General features: G+C 42.4%; 1 protein-coding gene across 5 annotated transcripts in view; it reads left to right on the top strand.

Moving 5' to 3' along the window:
* Positions 1 to 3174: 3174 nt before the first annotated feature.
* LOC126164992 (sulfite oxidase, mitochondrial-like) overlaps positions 3175 to 26972 on the top strand; it is a 166659-nt gene continuing 142861 nt past the window's right edge. Inside the window, exon 1 of one of the 5 annotated variants that reach the window (XM_049920288.1) lies at positions 3175 to 3820. In XM_049920288.1, coding sequence (XP_049776245.1) covers positions 3786 to 3820 — 35 coding nt within the window. In that variant the 5' untranslated portion in view covers positions 3175 to 3785. The remainder of the gene's footprint in view (positions 3821 to 26972) is intronic. The other 4 variants (XM_049920287.1, XM_049920284.1, XM_049920283.1 and 1 more) reach the window with 4 other exon arrangements.

The following is a 26972-nucleotide window of genomic DNA, read 5'->3' on the forward strand; positions in this document are numbered from 1 at the left end:
CTACTACCTGAAGTTCTGCGCTGTTTGCATGAAGAAATCTGAGGAAAACGACAAGAAGTGTGGTAAAAGCACTTGTGAAAGTTGCATCCCGCACACAACTCGATGCTTATTCATAATTTTTTGGCCAAAAACAAAACTGTTATGTTGCCTTAGCCACTTTATTCATGGGGCATGGCTCCCTGGGACTTCTTTCTATTCCTGAGGCTGAAGAGAACCATGAAAGGCTGTCATTTTGCCACCACTGATTAGATAAACACAGAATTGCTGAATGTGACTTCCAGAAGTGCTTCCAAGACAGAAAAAAAGTGCTATTGCAAGTGCGTTATATCTGAGGGGAATTACTTTAAAGGGGACAAAGCTGCTGATGATGATGACTAAATGAAGATTCTTTAAGAAAAACAAAAATTCCTATTACTTTTTCATGACACCTCGCATGTTAGTATTGCTGAACTGGTTGCCCAATAGTATGACAATGACTATGCCAGCAAAAATGTTCTGAACACATCACTACTAAAGTGTGAATATAATAATGTGTCAAATGTTAAAATAAGTAAGATTTCTTACTTTCATTCAGGTGCTATGTAGTGTTTTGTATCACTCCAGCAGAGTGACGTGTAACCCTACATCTACCTCGCCAATGAATGACACTCCTGATTTATAAAAGATACAGTGATTTAACTCCTGTGCAGATCTGTTGTAAATTTTGCATATAGCAAGTCACATCAAGGAAAGATGCACGTATTTGATGTAGGATTACGATCACATTAACTTCAGTGGTGGAAGTATCTGCTGGAGCATTTGTGCACAGTCTGTGGATTGTTGGCCCAGTCGGACAAGCGCATCAGCCCTGGAGTGAGAGCCACAGGCAAGAATGTTGATACCAGGGCGCAGGGGCTGGGGGAGTACAAGTGAAAAATTTAAATTTATTCATTTTCTTGTTATGCATCAAACTGTCATCCTGGCATTTGTACTAATATGTCAGATCTGGGGGGACTAATATACGTTATGTTCCTGTATTGAAAAAGTCTTGCTTAGTAAAATTTAATGTACTGTTCTTGACTATACTGAAAATGGCTTTAAAGAACCTCTTTGCTCTTATTTCACAGAACTGGATTTTGAGTTAAAGTATCTTACCTCCTGTATTATTGCAGACTACAGAGCAAAAGAAATCCAATAAATTTACACAGCCATGATCAACTATACAATGACCTAAATTCCATTCAATAACCACAACTCTGTATGAAATCAATACGTGAAGAAGATAAGCATACACAAAGTAAGGAACATTGCAATGTAGTTTTACTAATTGCATTGCTGAACTGACTGCCCAGTAGTATGACATGTGTGTCTGTTAAACGGTTATAAACGTGTTGCTATTGACAAGTGAAGATTGTTTTAATTGTACTCCTGTTATAGCTTTTCAATCAATAAATTGCAATTCAATATAAATCTAAATAGGTGTAATCATAATCTTGACACATTCTACACCCATGGCAAACTTGTCACTGTGCAGATTTGTGGGACTTGGAATAAAAATATAAACTGAAACTTAAGTCATGCGGGGAAGTAATAAAGTTTTCCGAGAAAAGACATGCATGAGTTTCATTTAGTTAATACCCAATACAGTGTTTCACCAAGAATCCATACTTGAATCCATTAAAATGACACAGATGTCCTGTCTTTCAATATCTACCTTAGTTTTAAGTATTATTGATCTCTGGAGTCAGCTGAAATTGGTATTTATTAGTCCCATAATTGAAGAATAAACTTAAGATTCAGAAATAAAATACCTTGTTATGAGACTTCATCATACTTAAGAAATAGGTTCTAACCCATGATTGATCTGCAAGGGAGACTGATCGAATGTTTTTAACTTCCCATGAAAACGTCAGTTATGAAGCAAGTTCTAGAATTTACAGCTATAATCAGCTAAAATACCTTCTGAATATGGAAAAGGACCTCTGCAAAGACAATTTTTATGCAGTAAACTGTCTTGTAGCTGTTTAAAAATCAGACTACCAAAAATGAAATGATTTCATCTGAGATGAAACTGGAAGCAGCTAATTGATTTTCATTTGATTTTTTTTTTCATCCCACCAAATACATTCTTTACAATGATGGTAATATAGGGCAGGTCAATGAATACAGTATCACATGTTCATTTTCATACACATGGCACCTTTCCAACAACAGTGGTAGTTTAATTACAGGGTGGTTATATTCTGAACTTAAAATTTCATGTTCCTTACTTACCAGTACTGTAACCTGAAATGTGTATTTTATTTACCTACTCACACAAGGAATGTTTCCTGTCTCTTCTTCCACTCTTGAGTTGTAAACCTTGCTACAAACTTTTATTTCATAATGGATCAGCCCCTTATCAGACTCCTGTGAGGGCTGCAGCACATGTTTGGAAATTTTGTTTGTCATCTGTCATGCTTGTGAAAGCATGTTTGAGTGACTAATAGGTGTTCCATAGAACTCATCAAGGAGGAGAACCTTCACAGATGTGGAACAGACATAGGGTGGTTCATTTGTGGGTAAGGTTAACTTATTTTATTAGTGACTGCTCACAGCAAGATGCTCCTGTTTGAATGTGGTCAGCTGCTGTCTCAGTGATGTAAAATATATATTTTCTTCAATATTATAGACACTACATTTAATTACTGTAACCACTTCATCCTTCCCCATAAAAAAAGCTTAACCTTGATATGATTACTATGGTAACTATTATGATTGTCCCCATCTGCTAAGACTGACCATTTTACAATTTGCGTAAGGCAGCTGTAATTGCATTTTTGCTTTTTCACTGAGGTATTTTGCAAAAAAATATCCAGAAAGAAGAAACTAACCCTCTTGCTTAAATCAGAAATTCTTGTGTTTCTTACACCAGAAGCAGAGCAAAAATACCTCTCACGTATTACATAATTAGAAGTAGGCTACAAATCGATTATTTCTACTCTTTAGTTTGGTAAATTAAACTCCATGTACTGTAATAGTGAATGCACTCATTTAACATGCCAGCTATAAAAATCACATGTATTCAGGTTAGGCCATTGTTTATTAGACTGATACAAGTTTGGCCACGTCATATTACATAAACTACTCGTCTGAGGTATTGTAGTTTTAGCAAAAACATCATTAGTGCATTAAGTTGTTTATTTACGACATTACGTAATTTGTTATTGTTCTCAGTTGTATTTATAACGGAGGGTGTATAATTTGCACAAATAATTGTATACCTGTACGGTATATATTCTAACCTCTCGTCCTCTTAGCATGATATGGGGGGCCATTTACACCGCGAAAACTTATTTTCTGTGCCTGGATTCTCAAAATAGTCATGTTATCTGCACTACCCTTCTTTATTTGCATATACAGTAGCAGGGTCTGCAGTGGATCAGCATTTTTCATGCGTAATCGGTATTTCACGAGTAATTATCGCTTTATTGCGCTATCAAGTGCACTGCCGCTGTAACTTACGAGTCACTATCATTCGTGAGCATACACCACAATGTCACATGATAGTACGTGTGTTCTGGTGTAGCAGTTTTAATAATCGATTTCGCTTACTGTCGCGTAACATTCAACCATTATCATGTGTGTGTATGCTCTACAGTGTCACATATTGATAGTGTGTGTTTCGAGACTTGCCGCTTAACGTGTTTGATGTAATACTCTATAGCTGTAACGCTGTTTACGTGTTCCTTAGTATCGACTCGTTTACCAGTGGCACAGCTTCTCCAGTTTTAGTAAATTCATACGCCTCAAATGTGATTCACGCAATGAATCGCTCTATACTCTTCCGTCACACTCATAGGTGAGTCTTTGACTGCTTTCAACCCAGCCGAATTCTGTACCACATCTTTTACATATAACGACCATCATAACTAGCAAAATTCAGGCCAAGACTGTCTCGTGTGTCGAAATCGATAAATACTATACTTCGTAATTCGTATGTAATTCTAAATTGACATGTTTATATTCTGCAAACATGATAAGAACATATCGATTAATTGAGAACTGATCGATAGTTCGATACAATACTCGTTCTAAAATTTGTGACCGTACATAGTCGACGCTATGGTACTTATTTTTCCTTGTTATACAGTACTAACATAAATAATTTACGATGAATGTAATTTGATTTATAATACCGCAGCCGGCCCCCTTGTTTAAAGTTCCTTTTTCAAGTAACGAGAATACAATCTGACATGATAAATCGCTAAGTAACTTATCACTGTGCGAAGAATTCCCGCCAATTAACATTAACTTCTGGTATGCTATTGAAAGTTAAACAGAAAAAATACGATATCCAGGCAGTGCTTAGAAGTCTGTAGGTGATGAAACAATAGTTGGTAGCAACTTCGTTATGTACAGCTAACTGAACAACCAATCGCGATCTGGCTGCAGCAAAGTGGTACTGCTTCAAAGACACGAAGGCTGAGAGCATTGAGGCAAATTCGGAAATACGGAAGCGTCCGATCCCACCCGTCGGCTTTGACCCATGACGTCACAAATATGGCGGAAACGACCATAAACGACAATTCCAATATGGCGGATATAAAATCGTTGCATACGTATCATACAGACGAAAATACATCGAAAAACAAACACACAGACGTTTCACAAAAAGCCTAATGACTAACGGGACAAGCGTGGGAAATTGGGGGTTTTTGGGTGTGGAGAAACTAAATATAAACAAATTTAGCCACCCACCCCCATACAAAACCACGCAAAACGACAAAAAAAATCGGCATCACAAAACTCACCAAATACCACAAAACACAATATTATCTGAAATGGGACACTTCCCTTGACCTATATAGATGTACAGCAGCTCCCGATCCCATAAATTGGATCGAACACTTCCCTTGACCTATATAGCTCAACTGCAGCTTCCGATCCCATCTACCAATACAAAAATCAAAATGCACCGCCAAACATTACGAATAAACACTTCTCTTGACCTACATAGATCTACAGCAGCTCCCAATCCCATGAATTGGGTTCGAACACTTCCCTTGACCTATATAGCTCAACAGCAGCTCCCAATCCCATCTCCCATTACAAAAACCAACATACTCCACCAAACATTGAGATTGAACACTTCCCTCCAACTATATAGCTCAACAGCAGCTCCCAATCCCATAAATTAGGATCAACCACTACCCATGACGTATGTAACTCAAAAACATCTCCCAATACCAATACCAACCTTCACAGCCACAAATTTCAATGAAACACGTCCCTCTACCCCAATATATAACACATACGCCAAAAACAAAAAAATGAGAACTTACCACAAGAAAGTTCCAGTCCCACAAACTAGATTTGCCACCGCAAACACACACACAAACACACATGCAAACACACACGCAAACACACACGCAAACCAACGAAAAAATACTAAACCAAAAGAAAAACCCAACCCACCCACACCTCAACCCCTCCCCCCCCCCCCCAACCCCAAAATAAAAAAGCCACAAACAAAAACCAAATGCAACATAAAAAACATCTCAATCACACACTACAACTCAACAAAAACTTCAACAAAAAACAAACACACTCGCCCCCTCCCCCACCTTAACAAATACTAGACAACAAAATAAACCGTCCACCCCACCCTTAGCCACACCCACGCACCCACCCACCCACCCACCTACCTACCTACCCAGACCACCCTAACTAACCACTTTCGACCTATACACTTTACCCACAGCCCTTAAGAAAACCCGGACAATACAATAGCCCTCTGGGAGACTCTTCCGCCAACAGTACTCATCTAAATGAGACAAAGTTCGAAGAGCGCCTCTTCCCCCTCCCAAGAACTGACTTAACCGCCCCCCACATCCCCTCTATTGTATTAGTACAAGCCCCTGTCTCGTAATTCTTAAACTCTAAACTATGGTTCACTACTAAATGATTAAATCCCCTCTCACCCAACTTCCTATAAGAAGAAAAAGCATCATAAACTATTGTGGACCCCAGCTCTATATATTCCTCGATTAACCCCACTAATTCAGCCTTGGACCTCCCTTCCACAACCCTAAAAACATATTAGGAACCCCTACCCCCGGAACAACAGCCCCCCACACCCAAAGACCAGCCACAGACTTCCCCCTCCCATACTTCCTTTTCCCAAACTGTGACTCGTCCACCTCGGCAACAACCCCATGACCCCCCCCCTCCCCAACTTACCCATGTACTTAATAAATTCCACACACTTCACGACAAAAGGAATACCAATCTAAAACGCTCCTCTCACTCACACCAGTCTCATGCGCGCAAAAACTCTGTGGGGATCTATAACAAAAATAATACATAACAAGCACAATCTCATGCATGCCCAACCTAGACTTCTCGAACCAGGTACCGCGCCATATGGAACGCCATATGTCATCTTTGCGACAGCGCCACATGTAACCGTCCCTGGTCCGAGAGGCCGGAACTTTAACCAATTTCATTGGTTCACGGCACACACCGCACTTCACCACCTCGGCAATTAAGCCAAAAAGCTGTAGGAACTTAATCAGCTCTAAAGCTGTGTCCCCCATCATAGCCCTCAACCGAGAACTATTGATCTTGTCTTTCATATCCATTCCTGAACAAAAAAACCACAACCAATTAAACTTAATAACAAAACCACCCGACATACAGCAATCATCAGTACATTAACCTTCAAACAAAACCACAAAACCGTTAACTCACTCATACAAATTCCGCTTCAAAAATATGCAAGCAGCACTCGCCACTGAGCAACAGCAAACTTAGCCCAATACACCAAACAAAAGAAAACCCTGAACATACCACCAGAGGGCACAACAAACCACAACACAACGACATCTACAGACACGCCACACTCACAAACCAAACTCCCCGCCGTAATGACGTCACACACCACAACACACTTACGTCGCGGGTTAAAGCCGACGCGTGAGATCGGACGCTTCTGTCGACCCGGCAAATTCTTATCTCCATGGCTGAGAGCCAGACCTTTGTAGCATAAACACGTTGCTGCCGTACGGCCACCATCGGCCGCATCGGAGCCTCACACTTAAAAGGGGCCAACACACGCACAATATTTATTTCGCACCACTGAAAATTGTGGTATAATATTGACCGTGTGGTATCGGTATTGATGGATTGCACAATATATACTGAAAAGCCAGGAGAGCACAAAATATTGATGGTCGATCAACATACTATACTGTATAAGTTTGTACCACTATCGGTGGATTCCGTCGACGACCGACATCATCTGTAGATGGCCAATCTTTTCAAATTAGTACGGCACTACGTGGGCGGTGACGATATAGCCGAACTCGTCGCCCGAACGTACATATTTCGGACGACAATCTGTAAAATTCAAATCAGTTTGTTTTTGGGCATAATGGCCGACACGACACGAAACATGGACTGAGAAACTGATAGGTTTAGTGAAAGGAGTAGTATGTGCCATTCTGAGAATGAACAACAGAATCAGGATGTAGTTTGGAATCTATAGGCTGAAGTCACAGGTTTATTGGAAACTACAAGTAACGAAATCTTTATCGGAAATTGCAGGTGTAGATTATAAACTTGAAAAATAATTTAAGTAACAAGTTTGGTGTATCGGGATTAACAAAACTCCCAACCTCAGTCTTGAGGAATTGGCCAATATTGTCTTTAGTGAAGTATGTAATTGGTTTGTAAATAATGGGTTATCACTAAATGTTAATAAGACCCAGTTTGTGCATTTCCAGGTAAGGAAAAAAGTCGAGGATCAATTAAGTATTACATTGAATGGTAGTGAGTTACTACAAGTAGAGTCAACCAAGTTTCTGGGTGTACACATTGACAACAGTTAAAAATGGTCGGAACATATATAGCACCTCCACTAAAAACTCGGCTCAGCAACATTCGCTGTTCGTATTGAAGGAGATGTTCGGGTTAGTTACACCAAAAAATCCCCATGTCGCAGTAGTTCATTTATTCACCCAAACACAAGCAAGGCTCACAAAGAACTGGACATGGCGAAAGAGGCCAAAGATAATCTTAGCTCAGTTCAAAGATGGATGTATCGATGTTTGTGTCCATTTCATCGGCGCCACATAGCCCCCCCCCCCCCCCCCCCCCCCCCCTCGCGGTACTGAGTACTCTTGAAAGCTGGGGGGGCGGGGGGTTGACTACGGCGTCGGCATGGGTGGTCCGTGGGGGCCGAACACCATAGTCAGCTCGACAGTGTTGTTGGGGAGCTGTGTGATTCGACCACCGAACCTGGAAGTCATCGAAGCGAGCCGTGCGTCGTACTGGGCGTGCTGGTCGTGCAGTGACAGGTAGGCCGGTGGTTTGCGGGCGGAACGGAGCGACGATGACGATGTCTCCAGTGGTTGTGGTGAACACACAAAGCATGTCCAGGTCGACGTCAGGCGGGAGGGAGCCACATTTCACCAGGTGGCCGGGAATGGCGGAGGTTGTGTCATGAGCACTGGTTGAAACACACAATGAACAGTGTATAATCACGCTGTATTATTGAGATGTCGTGGATTATGTCCGGGGGGCACAGGCACAGACACCTCGAGCGAGGGCACATTCAAGATGGCCGGGCGTGAGAAACCTCGATAGGGCGAGGCCGGTGAAGGGCCCGGCGGACAGAGTGCGTGAGACTGGAGTAGAGGGCGAGGTCAGAGGAGAGCTCGACGATTGGAGCTGAAAGTCGCTCGACCGAGTGTACAAGTCCGACATGGAGGGAGTGGTCAGAGTGTCGTGAGCCAGGACAGTGAGTGGCATGGTTGTGGCCTGAAGGGGTGTAGAAGAAGGCTCGACATGGGCAGGCTTAAGGCTGTTGAGAGAGATTGTAACAGCTGAATCTTTCATCTGGATGTAAAAGGTGTTGGCTGAGCACTGGAGAACACGGTACGGGCCGGTATACGGAGGTTGGAGGGGAGCACAGACAGTGTCATCTCAGAGCATGACGTACTCGCAGTTGTCCAGAGATTTCGGCACGTGAACCTTAGGGCAGGAGTGGCTGACGGGCAGAGGGATATGGAGGTTGATGAAGTGGTCCACGAAGGAAGGTAAGTCAGACTGAAGGAGAGAAGTGGAAGGGCTCACAAGTTCGCCAGGGAGAACAATGTTATGGCTTTATACGAACTCTGCTATTGTGCCTTTGAGGTCTTCCTTATACATTGTATGAATGCCGAGTAGCACAAGGGGAAGGACCACCATCCATAGAGAGTCGTGGCATCGAAGAGCCGCCTTGAAAGTGCAGTGCCGGCGCTCAGGTAGCCCGTTACTTTGCAGGTGATATGCTGTGGTATGGATGCGCCGGATGCCACAGATGTTACAAATCTCGTTGAACAGCACCACCTCAAATTGTCTGCGCTGCTCAGTCGTGATGATAGCTTGACATCCGAAATGCGATACCCATGACTCGACAAAAGCTCGAGCAACAGTTTTTGCCGTAATATTGGGGAGGGGGCAGCCTTGACCCAGCGAGTTGTTTGGTCGATAGATGAGAGAACATAATGAAAGCCATTAGATGTGGGGGGGAGAGGGCTGACAATTTCAATATGAATATGCTGGAAACGCCCAGGAGGGATCAAAAGGCGCTGAGGGGGGTGTGTGCTTGTGTACTTTGCAGCCCTTGTTGACATTTCTCCACACAAAGTGCTCCGCTAAGAGGCGGGTGTACGCACGAACACCGGGGTGGACCTAAATTATGCAATGCATTGAAGACAGCTCGACGGAGCATGGTTGGGATGAGGGGGAATAATGTGCCCGTACTGTTGTCTCACAAGATCTCACCAGAAATGACAGGGAAGGTGGTGCAGACGAAGTGTAGTGAAGAGGTAGAGTCTGAAATCAGGTTTTATGTTTCCTCGTTAGGCAGTTCAGAGAGGTCTAACAGCGAATGGACAGCATCGACTCGTGAAAGGAAATCAGCAACTATATTGTCAGCACCCTTTATGTGCCTGACATCAGTGGTGAACTCAGATATGAAGTCCATGTATCTGAAGCGGGGAGGAGGCGGGTCAGCTGGTGGGTTTGTAATGGCCGCAGCCAAGGGTTTGTGGTCCATTAAAACATAGAAAGGGTGTCCCTCAACGCCAGTCTTAAATGCTTGATCGCTTCGTAGACCACGAGCAACTCCCTGTCAAACATGGAATATTTCCGTTGTGCATTGGTGAGCTTGCGTGAGAAGAACTGCAGAGGTGAAGTTTGGCCGTTGATTGTCTGGCTAAAGACAGCGCCGATGGCAGTATCACTCGCGTCTGTGGTGATGAAAAGCTGTGCATTGGGATGAGGATGCGCGATGATGCAGGCCTCAGCAAAAAGATTTTTGAGGGCAGTGAAAGAGTCAGTCATAGCAGGGGTTCATGGAACGGGCCGACATCCAGAAGTGTTGGTGCCTGCCAAGGCATCCGTCAGTGGAGCCTGAATCTCCGCAGCCCGAGGTAGATGTCGGTGATAATAATTAACCGTCCCCAGAAAGCGCCGGAACTCTTTGAATGACGAAGGTCTGGGTAGGTTTAGTATTGTTTTTACTTTCTCAGGGGGCGGTGAAATGCCGTCAGCAGGGACCTGAAAACGAAGAAAAGTGACAGCGGGTTGATGTAGCTGCAATTTATCCTGGTTGGTCTCGATGCCTGCTGCCGGGAGATTGTTCATAACAGTTTGCACATCTCGAATGTTGTCCTTGACGGAGGAGCTGAACACAAGAATGTCATCAAGATATGCAAAGCAGAATTTTAGGTGGAATAGCACTTCGTTGATGAAGTGTTGCCAGGTCTGCGTTGCGTTTTTCAGACCGAAGGGCACGAATCAAAACTGAAATAAGCCGATCAGGGTGGTGATTGCTGTCTTCTCGATGTCTTCAGGTGCCACGGGGATCTGGCGGTAGGCCTGTTTGCAATCAATGACCTACCTGTGATTGGCATTTGGGAAGTAGCAGGGTGGTCTGCAGTTCCATGCCGCCTCACCAAACTGTGTGTGGAAGTAACAGTACGGGTAGTGCGGTTGCATTTCCTGTGGAACGTTCGTTGCCAGTGGCGGTGGCCGAGGTTCAGTGGCTGCAGCAGGCTCAGTTGCAGGAGGGGGCGTGACAGTGGGCGGAGCCGGTGATGTCCCAGTAGCTTATTTACTGCTTCCCGGAGCGAGCGGAACGGTCGGCACAGTGCGGCCACAGCCGCGTCCGATGAGTCTGAACCTGAGACTTGCCAGGTAGGCAGTGGCTGGCGAAATAGAGCAGTGATGCATTGTGTAGCTTGTCAGAAATTGTCATTCTTTGCTCGACAGGTTCAGGAGACCTCTGAGCCAAAGCAAAGCGGATGTGAGGAGATAGTTTATCTGACCAGATGGCGAGGAGAGCTGTGTCAGAGAGTAGAGGGCGCTGAGCAGGGCACGTTGCCGTCTCCAGAGCTGGGAAGGTTTGTCGTTGCCTAGTTGCTCGACATGTATTGCTGCCTCAGTTGAGCATGCAAGCCAACGTAGAACTTTCTTTTTGGCTAGAGTGTACTGGGTAGATGAATCCGGAACGTCGACCAGGTCAGCAATCAAGTTCAAATGGTTCAAATGGCTCTGAGCACTATGGGACTCAACTGCTGTGGTCATAAGTCCCCTAGAACTTAGAACTACTTAAACCTATCTAACCCAAGGACAGCACACAACACCCAGCCATCACGAGGCAGAGAAAATCCCTGACCTCGCCGGGAATCGAACCCGGGAACCCGGGCGTGGGAAGCGAGAACGCTACCGCACGACCACGAGATGCGGGCAGCAATCAAGTCCTCTTGGTCGTGCAGGTGGGTGATGAGGCATAGAAACCTGGTTGACTCGTCGAGTTTGTAATGGTCAAACACTTTGTCTGCAATTTTGAACCAGGTTGTAGCTCTGCCAGGATAAATGGTGGTAGCATGGGTAAGTGTTGTAGAATATTCGGAAGAACAGGTCGAGTTGAGTTCGTCGGGGTACTGCCTGAAACGAGCTGTTGTTGCTGTAGTATTCCAGGAGAGTGTACCTCCAGGGGATGTGGCAATGACGGCTGTTCGGGTGGCAGCCTGAAGTTGATGCATTGTGGTTGAGCGTGAGCTGTCACGACGCGGAAGGCCGACAAGGATGAGACACCGTAATGTGTCGATTGCGGTTGTGGAAGCTCAACACGTTGCGGGTGTGTTTGGATTGACGCATCATGGAAGACCGACGCGGATGAGGCACCGAGATCTGCCGAGAATGGTAGCAGAAACTCGAATGGAGCTGGTGAGAAAAGTGAGAAAAAGTTCAAAGTTTGAGAACGCGTGTTAGTCTACGGAAAGCTCGACGTATGATCAGAGTTGGGGCCACCTGTGTTGCAGGAGGCTGTGGAGGTGGGGGCTGTCCAGAAGCACAGTGTGGGAAACGATGTTGAACGTGGGACGGAATGTATGAATGTTCACTGTTCATAGTCACTCCACTCAAAACGGTGTGCGGATAAGGTGAATGTTGTGGCACAAATCACTGAGGCATAGCAGTGGAACGGAGGTGGAGGTCAGTTACAGATAACAAGTTATTGTTCATGTTGCAGGCCGAGGTACCAAAGTAGGAAGGCATGTGCTGGTGCTGAACTGAGGCAGGCACGGGTGTGGTTGGATGTTGAGGAGGTTGACCTGTGAACGAAGCAGTTTCGGCCACGTGGCAGGTATCTGCGTGGTACTGCACAGATTGTGGCATGGCAAATCGTTGTCCTGGTGGTGGTAGGTTGTCCAACGAAGCATTTGCAGAAATCGGCATTGGTCCCGCACTGCACGGAGATCCGTAAGAGGTAACTGCACAGTCGATGAGGGAGGGCACATGTGGTGGGAACAAAGGCATTTGATAGCCAAAGTCATGCACACTCCTAACCTCACTTATTGTTGCAGGCTTGAAAACGTCCGGCGAAATAGGCATAATCGCCAAGGAGAGGCATCGTGTTGCAGTCTTGGCAGTTGTACACCGCCCACAACATGATGCATGTCAATCACAAAATCCGGCGTTAGGCGCTGGGCCAAATTCATTGTTCGAATGCTGTGTCGATGTAATACACGCGAAAATAACTGACGCGGAGGTTGCACAGTAAAACGTTGAAAACGGAAGACGTTACAACTCGGGGTCACCAGTGATGACATGTTCGGGTTAGCTACACCAAACAACCCCCATTTTGCAGTAGTTCATTTATTCACCCAAACACAAGCAAGGCTCACAAAGAACTGGACATAGTGGAAGAGGCCAAAGATAATCTTAGCTTAGTTCAAAAGTGGATGCATCGATATTGGTGTCGATTTCATCAACGCCACTGTATTATTTCCACTGTATGTGACCGAGACACCACAAAAACTTCTTATTTTAGTTATTTCCATGCATTATTGCTGTATGGCATAATTTTCTGGGGTAATCAGCCACTATCCAAAAAAATATTCATTGCCCATCCCCATTAGGATAATCAGCGGAGTCCAGCCTAGACATTCTTGTAGGAACCTTTTCAGAAAATTAGGGATAACAGTATTTATTAGATAATTCCTTCTATTCGGTAGAAGAATATTTCAGTAGAGTTAACTGTAGTTGATTTTTTCATTTACTAATTTGATGTGCTATTGTGCATTACCATACTCACAATCACTGTTAACATTACCGTGTCTTTCATTTAGCTATTAAGATATGCCATATTTTTAATGTAATTTTTTCTATACCTATTAATGTGTATTTCATCTCGTATCAGACATCCTCTTGCAAGAGGTACTTTTATGTATTCCTTTTGTACTATTTGTAATAATCCTGACACGCCCTACATCCATGCGAATGCCTCACAGTATTGGATTTATGGGATATAAATAAATAAATAAATAAATAATGTTACTGTGGTTGATCTTTTTGGGTTGCAGTAGATGGGCATTAGCTGTCCACAAATTATTGTTACTGCTTACTGGTGTTTCTATGCCAGTAGGCTGGTTATTCTGTTACGTGAAGTGGTTTTGCAAATGTGGTGCCCTTACGTGTTTCCACCTTACATTGCCTTAGGTGTTCAGAGTATCTTATTCTAGGCTTTGTGTTTGCCTTTCACACATATGCTGAATAAGAGTCATTAAAGATTAACTGTGTGTCTGCAGAACTTCAGATAAATTCAGCAAAACAGATTTCCAGTGCTTGTAGAGGTATGGTTTGAGGTGTATTAAAAAAATCCATTACATTAAAGATGCAGTTCTGGCTCAGTAAAACTAGGAGTGACACTTTGGTATTTGACATCTGGCGATTACATCTTTCCAATGATTTGGCCTATTTCTGAAAAGCACAGTTTCGAAGTTCTTTTTTCTTTTTTTTTTTTTTTAAATATATGTTTGATGCTATTTACGATGCCCCAAGCAAATTTTTCACTCTTGCACCCCAAATACTACGAAGCTTTTTTTTTTTTTTTTTTTTAATTCCATACCGAATTTTGGAGTCATGCTTTGTGCAAGTGCCCAAAATGACTTAATATAGTTGAGTTTCTTAATTAAAAGCTACACTGAATGTGAAATAATACTACCGCCACTTGTACTTGTTCGTCGTTTCTCAAATCCATTGGGCAAGTGCTCAAAGATATAGTACTAGAATCAGACTTTTATATACCAACTGCCAGTACTACATTAATATTCACCGTTTTTAGAATAAAGTGAGCTGCTGTGAAACCACAAATCCACCTTCCATTAATTAAATAATACTTGCTTACACACAGACAAATTTTATCCATTCATCATGTACCGTAATAGAAACATCTGCGTTCACCACGTAAATTAACCATCATGTGCTCATAACAATATTGGTAGAACCGTAACACACTGATGTCGCCACTGTATCATAATACGGTACTCTGAAGTTTGTAGAGATTACAATAACTCAAAGAAAGAGTGTAGTACAGTATGCGACACGTGCTTTTCGAGACAGATATAGTTCATTCGGCGAATTTTTAAAAGCAAACGCCGCACTGCAGCACTGATCTCCAAGCACAGAGGCATCATGGTATTCATCCCACCCTCACAGGTTAAAATCTAACATGTTTCATACATAGAATAGTTTCTAGCCTAACTTGCTCAACCTCTGCTCCCAGAAACTACCTAATGAGATCCTACGCACTGTGACCAAGCTGCCATATGATGTTACTGGGCAACATCTGGTGACGGTGTCTGACGACCACCGTCGGTACCACTGTGAAGCATGGTATTGCACAATACACGGCAGTTCGTGCCTAAACCGAGAGAATTTGTATTTGCCCCGAAAGAATTTACACAAAGAACTGAAAAAGTAAATGATAACAGATCAGGAAATGGGCTGGAAGTTTTATATGGGAGCACCATGCAGCACTTTTACAAATGAATTTCCTGTATGATCAGGAAACGCCACACAACTCAATATAAATGTGACAAAGTCAGATAACTCATTACCCACAATAGCAAAGGAAACTGAAGATCATGGCATCGTGACATTAAGTAGAAATGCTATTTTTCCTTATACCATTCCTCAAAATTTCATTTTTATTCAACAGTTCACACAGCACAGACATGAGATCATGGAAGCTTTCAACCAGTTATCAGTAAATAATTGTTTACATTCATTTGCAACAGTTATCACATTGGAGTAATACATGGAAAACAGCACATGTATGCAATAAATTACTCAATTCACTTATTTAATTTGTAATTAGTCATTGTGGTTGACAAATGAGATTGGTCGTTGTGGTTCACAAATGAACCCCTGGCCCACTGAAATGTTCACTGTTAGCTTTTCATACTTGTTTCGCCAGTTCTGCGTACATAATTTCTGCTAGTGTTTTGCTAGTTGAGCTACTCTGCCACAGTGAAAGTGAATTTTGATGAAATCTTCTCGGGCTTCCATCTGGGTAGTTGTGTCGAACATCAGCAGTATACACCGGGAAAGCCTACATTCGCATATAAAGTGAATTTTAGTTAGTCAAACAGAAACATTTTCACTATGAATGTTGAGCCATAGCACACTCCAGCGCAATAATATTAAGCATTTCATGACTGCTTACACCATGTGCCTTGACCTGGCGATGAAACATCCATCACTATGTGAATTGCTGTCAACATGTTAAACACACAATAACAGCACCCTGAACAACAATAAACTGCATAGAGACAGCCACCAGCAGAAGCTACAGTAACCAAACAAACCATAAAGAGGAGAAAAGCAAGACTACATTTACGTGTTGGAATGTCCCTTTGCTCAGATGCAGGCTTGAATTTGTCGTGGCATACCATCGACAAGATCATAAAGTCAGACCTAGTCCAAATTGTCTCTCTCTCCAGTGACAATTCTACATACTCTGTGAACCACCATGAATTGCCTAGCGGAGGATACGTCCCACTGTACCAGCTATTAGGACTTTTTCCTGTTCCATTTACTTAAGAAGCACAGGAAAAATGGTTGTTTAAATGCCATTATGCATGTTGTAATTTATCTAATCATATCCTCATGATCCCTATGGGAGCAATGTTTAGGGGACTGTAATATAATCCTAGAGTTATCATTTAAAGCCAATTCTTGAAGCTTTGTTAATAGACTGTCTCTTATGGTCATTGTCAACGTCCAAAAACAGCTTGTTTCAATTTATCCCCCACAAGTTCGATTGAGTTCATGTCCAGAAAATAGGCAGCCCACTCTATTCTGTTGATCCTATTATGCATGTCCATGAGAACAGCATGATAAGCAACTGAGTTATCATCCATCAAGATGAAACTGTCACCAGAATGTTGACAAAATTGTCCCACTATTGATAGCAGAACCTTGTCCCTGTACTATAGATCAGTGAGACTGCCCTCAACAACTACAAGAAGTGTACAGTGGGCCAATATAACACTCCCCCAGGACATCACTCCACCAGCACCTTGTTGCGCATCTGAGACGCAGTGTTGGAGGCTTTCAACATTACCGGGTTGTCCCCATATATGTTATCTACATTTATCAGGCCACGAGCCAAGTTTTGTCCATAAAGAACAGCTGTTACCTATTCTAGGATGTCCAGTCTGCACATTTTCTTGCTTATCTGTAATAGAGTCCATGGTATTGTTGAGTACAATGTGGTGTTCGACACGGTGATTGGGAATGGAGATTATACATCACACAATTGCCTCCAAACAGTCTGATGTAATACATGACATCCTGCAGCCTCTTAGAGTGCTGAATTTAGTTCTGGAATCCTCAATACTGCTTGTCAACAGGAACTGATTCCATGTCCACACCACATCACTTTGACTCCGGTGCACACATTAATCAGCTTCCCTGGTTCACAAGCCTTCTGCATGTAACATGATGATGCTGACCTGATCGTTGGTCGTGATTGTCTTTCATGGCATGATGGATGTTCTCTCTACTGTTCCAGACAAGTCTAATGCATTCCTACTGGTGCTTTACTTTCAGCTGAAATGCTGTAATCTTTTGAGAGAGCAAAGGTCCATGATTAATATGTTCCTACCTTGCAGTTTGTTATAAATTTTTAGCACTACGTACAGTGGAGTCTAAGCATAAAGCTTTAAGTGGTGTGAGGGAAGTTTCAAGTTCTCTGTGTGATGAGTACCATAGCTATGCTTAAGCTCGGAATTTTAAAGATTATATTTATTATTGTACACAAAAATAAAAATTTTAAAAATTTACAATGATTGAAGGGTTAGTATTTTTAATTTCTTAAGTAATGGGCAACATGATTCATTTTTATGGGCAGCACACACATTTCTAATGATCTTCTTCTGAAGAATTAAGTCTTTAACTGGTTGTAGAATTTCCTCAGAAAATTATTCCATATTGAATACACAGGACATATAAAACTAAGGACCAGTCTCTTTAATGTCATGAAACAAAATTAATTAAAGTGTGGGCTGTGTTAGATATTCCAGCAGCCTTGCAGCAGCAGTGGTAACACCAGTTCCCATCAGATCACTGAAGTTAAGCACTCTTGGCTTGGCTAGCACTTGCATGGTTCACCATCTGGGTCTGCAAGTGGGGTGCATTCAGCCCTTGTGAGGCCATTTATGGAACTACTTGACAAAGTAGTAGTTCTGGTTACGAAAACAGACAGTGATGAGAAGAGTGGTGTCCTGACCACATACCCCTCCATATAGGCATGCAGTGATGCCTATTGGCAGAGGATCACATCCTGATTGGTCAGTATCATTGGGCCTTACGAGACTTGTTCAAATGGAGTTTCTGTATTAGGTTTATTTAAAGTCTTTGGTCTGGTCAGCCACAATCTGCTGCTTAAGAAACTATATGGGTGTGGTATCTGTGGAGTTTCCTATAATTGGTTCAGTTTGTATCTTTCAGGCAGGCATATCACATTGAACCAGGTGGAGTGAATTATTCCTCTTCACCTATTCCTTTCAAAGTAGTAATTTTTGTCCATAACTTGGTCCATGTCCGGACCTCACACTGATACATCATTCATAATCTGATAGACCCATCCCCTCTTTTCTGCCCTCTTGGCCAGCATCTAGCTATTCTTTGTAGGTTCATTCTTTTTGAAATGACCAAATAAGTTCAGTCTTGCAATGCAGAACTCACCAAGAAGTCTTTTCTGTTGGACAAATGGTGTATCTTGAACATTTTTTATTTTTTACCTCCTTGTTTTCTGAAGCATAGCTCCTAAGTACTTCATCGTCACTGCTTGCACTATGGTAATATTTCTGTTGGTTTCTAGACTGTGTGTTGTAACTGTTGAAGAGGACCTTCTGCAGTGTATTAATTTTGATATCTAAGGGAGCTCCTTTATCAAAGAAAATTTCTCTTGAGATGTTAAAACTATTCTTCATTGTGAACGTCAATTCAAATTTTTATAGATGGTTGGTTACTACACACACACACACACACACACACACACACACACACACAACTAATGTACTTATTCCAACTTTCTTTTGCATAGAATGATGCTAGTACAGTTGCTCCATTTACTAATAAGTAGACTACTGCTTTGGAGTTGTTTGTGCAGATATCTAATTACCTGAATGTAGAATTTCAGCCATTCAATGTCTGTTGCATATCAGGCTTGGTTTTGTCCCATTTTGTAATATTGTATGGGTAAATGGATAAGGATCAGACTACAGATCCATAGGTCTGGAGTTCAATTTCCAGTTTTTTTCTGTTACTTGATTCTTGTTGCACCTCTGTCAATGATATGTTAATTTGTTGAATGGAAAGTAGGACTGTAGCTGAGAGTCCATATTGAATTGCATCTTTTCGTAGCTGGCTGTGTATGCTAGTTTAAAGGTCAGAGAAAGGCAAGAATGCTCCATATCCAATAGGGCCTAGCAAAGCACTGTAGTTTTCAAAACAATTTTCTGGTTGAGGACAACTTTGCTGATTTTGAATACATCATCATCTTCTGTGACAAGAACCTTAAACTCAGAGTTGCTGATTCTTCATTATTTCATCCATTGTAGTACTTAATAATCCAACAATGGAAACTCCAGGTAGAAATATCAACAAAGCAGGAAAAGACAGATTGATACTTATCATAAAGGAGACACATCAAGTCGCAGAAAGGCACAATTAAAAGACACTTACATAAAGCTTTTGGCCACAGCCCTCATCAGTAAAACAGACACACAAATCATTCACACCACACACACAAACAGTGCACACAAATCCCAGCTCCAGCATCTCCGGCCAGAATGCAACTATAATCTGGGATGCAAGCAGCAATCTGGAGAGGGCAGAGAAGGGAATGTGATAGTAGGGTAGAGGTGGGGGGAGAGACGAATGTTGTCTGGTGGAGTGTGCATGGACTAGACTGCCAACAGGTGCAGTGTCAGGATGTTGTGGAGGCAGACAAAAGTACCATTTTCAAGGCACAAGTACCATTTTCTGCTCTTGATCTTTATCTTGTGCAAGAACAGAAGGAAGTCTGCTTTATCCATGCCTCCCATCAATTCATTGTAGTTATTTACTATTGCAGGCCTAGCTTTGGAGATCTTCTCTTTCTTTTTGTGGTCATACCTGTTGCATTGCCCAATTGGCTGAATACCTGTCCAACTTGCTCCCATATGTATCAGACGATTATCATCCTATTTGACAGTGATTACTTTTTTATCACTATCAATGCAGTAATGGCAAGTTTGTGGCACTGCTGGAATCCAGTGCATCCTACAACTACTCACTTTCACAGTGCTCACAACCATGATGATTCCTATAAATTTCTTCATTTCTTTCCTTTCAGCAGGTTGGATACACTTGATGTTGTATTTCTGTGCAATGGAGAGATCACTTTGAAATATGAAAGTTTCCAGAAAGTCATTTGTCAGCAGTTTTTGAAAGAGTTTTATTGGAGGAGTAGTCATTGTAATAGTCTGGTAGTTGGGTTTCATATTTGTCACTTCCCTAATATCAGTTCTTTCTGGAATCTCTCTCTTTGGCCGATGGTATAAGTATTTCTCTTGTGTATAGTTGGTTATTTCAGGCTGATCACGCCTGTTGCTTGTTAGAATTGTGTAATCCGCTTCAGGTTACTAGAGCTGTATTCTAAATGTGGCCTAGAATGGTCTATTGGTACTTTCTGCTTCATTATCTTCAATCTCAGAACAATCACTACTTTCTGCTTCATCCTGTGGTGCCAGAGCCATTGGAATTTTCCAAAATATTTTCTCCATCTATATCTGGACCTGGAACTAAAGTAATGTGTCTGGTTTTTGTACCGTAAACTGCCCCACAAGAGAAAACTAATTTCGAATTTGCTGATTGCATTAGAAGGAAGACTGACTGACTAAATGCCCGACATCTACATTTGTAACTTTTAAATTCTATAATATTTACACTATTTACCTATCATCTACTATAATAGACTAATAGACATCAACTTTACATCATGATTCTCACCCCCCCCCCCCCCCCTCCTTTCCCTCGCGCAAAATAGCAAAGAACGTACAAAATATAGTTTCTTATATCCATTTTAGGCATTGTATAAAATATTTGAAGCATTTATTATCAGTTCTTATTGAGAACAATTAAGGATTACAAAGTTTAAAATTGCACTTTCACCTGGCTCCATTTCCATGAGCTTTTTCCACTTGGAATCTATAACATTCACTAGCCTGTTGATGCGACCATCTGCAATCACTGAGATATACCAAATATTTAGCATTCCCTGGCCAGAATAGTAAAAAAAGACTTATATCTATTACAGACTATCCAAATCCTATATAAAAGTATGTCTACATTCACAGACATTAGGTAATAAAGGGTTAATAAATAAGATTCCTGTTCCCAATGTCACATATACTTTGGGATGTTATGGCTCAGTGGCTCAGCTACTTTTTAAACCAGCTGTTCTTTGTTGTGAATTTATTTTGCAAGCAATAGGTCATACAATTACTGTCATCTCAAACAACAGAACACTGTTTTCAGTACAATAATATAAGTCATGGAGTTTTGGAATGATCATTGCTATTTATTATGTGGCTATCAAAAAATTTTAGTTCTTAAACTTTGATAATCATATAATGTGTAGGAGTGACAAATTAAGTGTGTTTTTAATTTTGTTGCGAATTGGTACCTTGGTAACATGAATGGACAATTTGAATTTTGTGTTGCTTGTTGTCACTGTAGACTTGTACCATGGAAAGCAAGAAGAGGATGTTGTTTGACTGCCAGTATCCTCTTCTATAACACAAACTGCACGCATGCATTAACAGGGTTCCTTATTCATAACAAAAAGAAGTTAGCCTTACTGCTGATGAAGTGCAAAGTCCCACTATTTACACTACTCTGGTTGCTAGGCGCTGACGGACTCTGAGCTAGAGTCTGAGCTAACTGTGACCGTGTGCGACTGGACCCATTGACGCCCTGGATGACTGACTGGGCTGTCCAGTCCGCAGTGGCAATTTAAATACTAGCAGTTGAGAGGGCATTAGTAGCGCATTGCTTGCGAGTCTCTATTTGGTCTCTCTCCTGATAGGTGCATTGGTTGTGCCTACTATCTATCTTCTTGCATCCTCTTTGCCACCCAGTGTACAGGTGACAGCTTAGCCAGCACATTCCTCTCCCACAAAATGCTGCACCATTGTCATGCAGTGAGGCTGCAAACAACAACGGAGAGGGAAGCAGGATGCTGGATGTAGATACGAGCCAGGAGCCGTGGCTATGAAGGACAGCGTACTCTCGACTGTACCCCACCATCTGGCCTGTGAGGCAACAGGAACATCCTCAGGAAAACTGCTGCCAGGTCACATGTCCAGGCCTGAGGTTGTGTCATGGGGTGATGACAGTGACGGCGACAGTGATGATGGGTCTACGTCCATGGGCTCGGTGAGTGGGGATGGCAGGGGCAAGGGTGCCGTGCGTGAATTTAGATCTGGTGGCGGTGTTGCAAACCATCGGGACCTGCAATCAAATACATAGAAGAGCCAATGTGTTCCTAGATTATGCCTCTCTCCCAGCACTCACGGTTGCCATAAATCCTGAAATGAACAAGATCACGCAGCACAAAGCAATACTTGCAGACCATTGACAGCGCCAGATGCTGCTGCTGTGTGTAGCAGCGTTCGATGGAGGTGACCACGCAGAAGTATCACCGGTGATTGTCTGTCTCATGGGTGGGAGCAATAGGAGATGAGGTAGAGTTGCAGTGCATGTTCCCGTGTGTGGGTGAAGCTTACCCATCTGCTGCTTAAAAGTGTATACGAAGTGTTCTGCTTCTCCATTGGACTGTGGGTGAAACAGAGCACTTAATAGGTGACGAATGCCATTTCGTTCACAAAAACTGTTCAAAATCATGTGAAGTGAACTCTGGTCCATTCCCCAGCACAAGTACCTCTGGCAAACATTCTATGCAAAATGTGGAGGACAATCCTTGAAAGCTGCTATGTGATGTGATAGAGTTCATAGGCACCACAAATGAGAACTTGTCAAAAGAGTCTACCACTATGAGCTGACGAGTGTCCCAAAATGGTCCTGCAAAGTCAATGTGCACTCGTCGCCATGGTGATTGTGTCTTAGGCCAAGCTGAGAATGTCTGTGGTGGAGTGGGGTGGTTCTGTACGCATGCATGACACTGTGGCGTCATCTGTTCAATATGGGCACCTGTGCCCTGCCAACTACAGTGCTGTCGTGCTAACGGTTTAGTGCGAACAATTACCCAGTGTCCTTGGTGGAACAATCACAACACATCCTTCTGCAACAATTTGGGAATAAACAAACCTGACTATTCACTGTCATTTTTGAACTAGAATCACACTCTGTTGAACTGTATGGTTATGCTGACGTGCAATATACTGGCGCACAACTGAGTTCTGGATACAGTTCTATGAACGAGGCCAAACATTGCAAATGTAATGCAATAAAATCTTGAGATCTGAGTCTGCTTCTGTGGCCTGTGCTACTTTTCTGTAGTGCATGGGAAAAGATTCCAGCAATTCAGAGACCTGCACATAGATTTGGCAACAAGATGTGGCAAATGCACCAAAATCAGAGTCTGGGCCAATCGGAAGGTGAGATAGGGTGTCTGTATTGCCATGTTTGCTGTGGGTCTGTACACAATTTCATACTGATACTGCAAAAGCAACAAAGCCCAGCATTGCAATTTTTGAATGGTGCTTATAGGAACCGTCTTTGACGGATGAAACAAAGACTGCAAAGGCTTGTGATTTGTCACTAAATAGAACTTGAACCATACAAATAGTGATGGAACTTTGTCACACTATACACAATAGTGAGAGCTTCTATTTCAATTTGTGAATAATTGCACTGAGTTTGTGTTAACAACTTTGGGACACTAATTGTGTATGAAAGCACAGCACCGATTCCGTAGGAATCCGTAGTCGACACGACTTGCAAAACTACTGGCTTGGCAGGGTCAAAATGCACTAAACATCTGTCACGAAGCAAAGCATTTTTGATTTTCTGAAATGTGTCTCAATAGTCTTTAGTCCACATAAAAGGCACATTTTTGTGTTGCAAGCGATGCAATGGACCCATGATCTGAGCAACATTCGGTGTGAACCGAATGTAGTATATCATCTTTCCTAGTTCTGATTGCAGTTTACACACATCACAAGGAACAGACAGGTCACAGATGGCAAGCATATGTGATTGGAGAGAGTGCACACCCTGACTGTTTATCACATGACCTATATTCTGTAGTTCAGTTTGAAAAAAGTCACATTTTTCAAGATGACACTTGAGTCTTGCTCCTGACAACACTCAAAAAAGAGTACATAAATTGGCAATGTGTTCCTCTGGTATGACCTGAGATGACAATATTGCCAAGGTAGCTTAAACAAAATCACATTTTTGTAGTCAGCTGTTCCAAGTAACGTGGAAAAATGGTGAACGTGAAAACACTGCCAAAAGGTGAATTCCAATACTTGAACAGTCCTAAGTGTATATTTACAACAAACTCTTTTTGTGATCCTTCATCCAATGGAATTTACAAGTAGGCATCATGCAAATCTATCTTAGAAAAGTGATGTCCTGCACCAAGCCTGTCCATGAGTTCCTCAGGATGAGGCAACAGAGAAGTGTCAACTACTGTCTGTGGGTTGCCTGTAGACTTGAATTCAACACAAATACAAATGCGACCAGAAGGCCTAGGAAACACAACTAGTTGACTGGCCCACTGACTAGCCTGAATGGGAGCAATTACACCATTATCTTGCAATTCTTTCAATTCACTGGCAACTTTGTCAAATGGTACAAATGGCTCTGAGCACTATGCGACTTAACTTCTGAGGTCATCAGTCGCCTAGAACTTAGAACTAATTAAACCTAATTAACCTAAGGACATCACACACATCCATGCCCGAGGCAGGATTCGAACCTGCAACCGTAGCGGTCGCCCGGTTCCAGACTGTGGCACCTAGAACCACACGGCCACTCCGGCCGACTGGCAACTTTGTCCCTTAAAGTAATTGGAGTGAGGCCAACCCGAAAAAACTTAGGCTGTGCATTGCCTTTCAATGTAACATGTGCTATAAAGTTATTTGCTTTTCCCATTCATTCTGAAAATAGTTCAGAAAATTCTTTAAGCAAGCTAGTGACACTGTCTTTTGGTGCAAATGTAGATACTGAAAGTACATTGTTGTGGATGCTAAGGCCAAACAAATCAAAGGCATCTAAACTGAATATGTTTTCCCTGTCTCTTGATTTCAGTACAGTAAAATTCACTGTCCTGGTGTGAGATTGATAAGTGGCAGGCGGACTACACTGTCCAAGGACTGGAATTTCCTGTCTGTTGTAAGCAGTGAGGTGCTTGCTAGATTTAGAAAGGTACAGTGAGCCTAACTGTTCATATGTGGCATGATCTAGCAAAGTTACTGAGACACCTGTGTATAACTGAAAGTTCATACGATGGCAAGCAATGTGTAATGAGACAAATAGTTTGTTAGAACGTCATTGCACAGCACTAGAGTGAGAATGAGATGCAACCTTAATAATACTTTTGTCAGAACCTGTTGTAGATTTGGAAAACACAATGTTCACTGCATGTGCACGAACCTTTCTTTTTTTGCTGGGAGTGGGAAAAATTTGCATTTTTGTGCAATTAGAAACAAACTGCTTGGACATGGCCTTTTTTTCCACATGTGTAACATGTAACGTTACATGATGGGCAATCCTGTCTTTTATGGCAAGCAAAACAAATAGGGCAAGACTTCACTAAGTTCATACATAGGACCATTTATCTGTTTATGTGGCTGTCCATGTGGCTGTGTAGGTGCTCATTGTTGGGACTGCTTGGGGTGGTCGTGAGCAAGGGGCAACTCAACCCGACAAACTGAGGCCTGGTCAGACTTATCGGTCACTATGGCACCTGAATTGTATTGCTCTAAGATTTGCAATACTTGAGGAAGTGGATCAGAGCACTTCAGGAAGTGATGGATCAGAGTACTTAGGATCTCTTTCCATATTTTACTATCCACGATGTTGAGTGTTATTGCATCTCTGATCATTAAATCACTGTAAAAGTTGTCACAACTACACTTAAATTTACACTTCTTAGTCATACCCATTAATTTTGTGCACCACTGACACTACATCTGTTCCAACTTTTTCTGCAAGCAGAAGAACTGATATCTGGCTGCAGCTACTTGGACTTGTTGGTCATAGTACTTGGTTAATGCAGTGAGTTCTTCACTAAAACTGAGTTAGTTGGGAATCATTTTCATATTAAGCCGAACACTGGGGACCCCACAATCAAAAGAAAGTATTGTAGCTTTACAGTACCTTGAACTTGATGAACTTCACAGTGTGCTTGGAACTGTGTCAGGTATTCAAGGCATTCCTCTTCGGTGTTGTTAAATTGCTGGAACGACAGTATGCTGGTCTGCAGCACTTGTCAGTCTGGTCAGTTTGTCTGTCGGGTGGCCGATGCAGCTTGTGCAGCCAGAAGTTGTACCATCATCATCAAGGTAGCAATTTGTTGGTTGTGAAACTGAAGAACTTGTGTTAGATCCATCACATTGGGACAAGGGCAGAGGGGGTGGGGTAGCCATGGTATACAGAAATATGTTATAGCAAAAAACAAGCATATCCTCTGAAAAGAGAAATTTGATTTGTTCTGCGCCTCCCCTCCTGGGATACATGCAAGAACACAACAACACATTAGCAAATAGAAATGAGCAACCCTGCAAGCTAAAACATAAGAGAAGCAAGCAAACTCTGCACTGAATTATACTTGTTGCCAGTTTTTGTGTCATCTTGTTGTCACTGTAGACTTGTACCATGGGAAGCAAGGAGGGGATGTTATTTGGTTGCCGGTATCCTCTACTATAACACAAACTGCATGCATGTATTAACAGGGTTCTTTATTCGTAAGAACAAGATGTTACTTAAGATAGTCCAGGTGTTGTGGTACAAGCTCTCCGTAATAGTCCACGTTAGCCTCACTGCTGGTGAAGTATAAAGTCCCACTATGTACACTGCTCTGCTCACTGCTCACTGCTCTGCTGACCCTGAGCTAACTGCGACTGCAAGTGGCTGGACTTGTTGACGCACTGGCT

The sequence above is a fragment of the Schistocerca cancellata genome, chromosome 1 (genome assembly GCF_023864275.1).
Source record: "Schistocerca cancellata isolate TAMUIC-IGC-003103 chromosome 1, iqSchCanc2.1, whole genome shotgun sequence".
Classification (NCBI taxonomy): domain Eukaryota; kingdom Metazoa; phylum Arthropoda; class Insecta; order Orthoptera; family Acrididae; genus Schistocerca; species Schistocerca cancellata.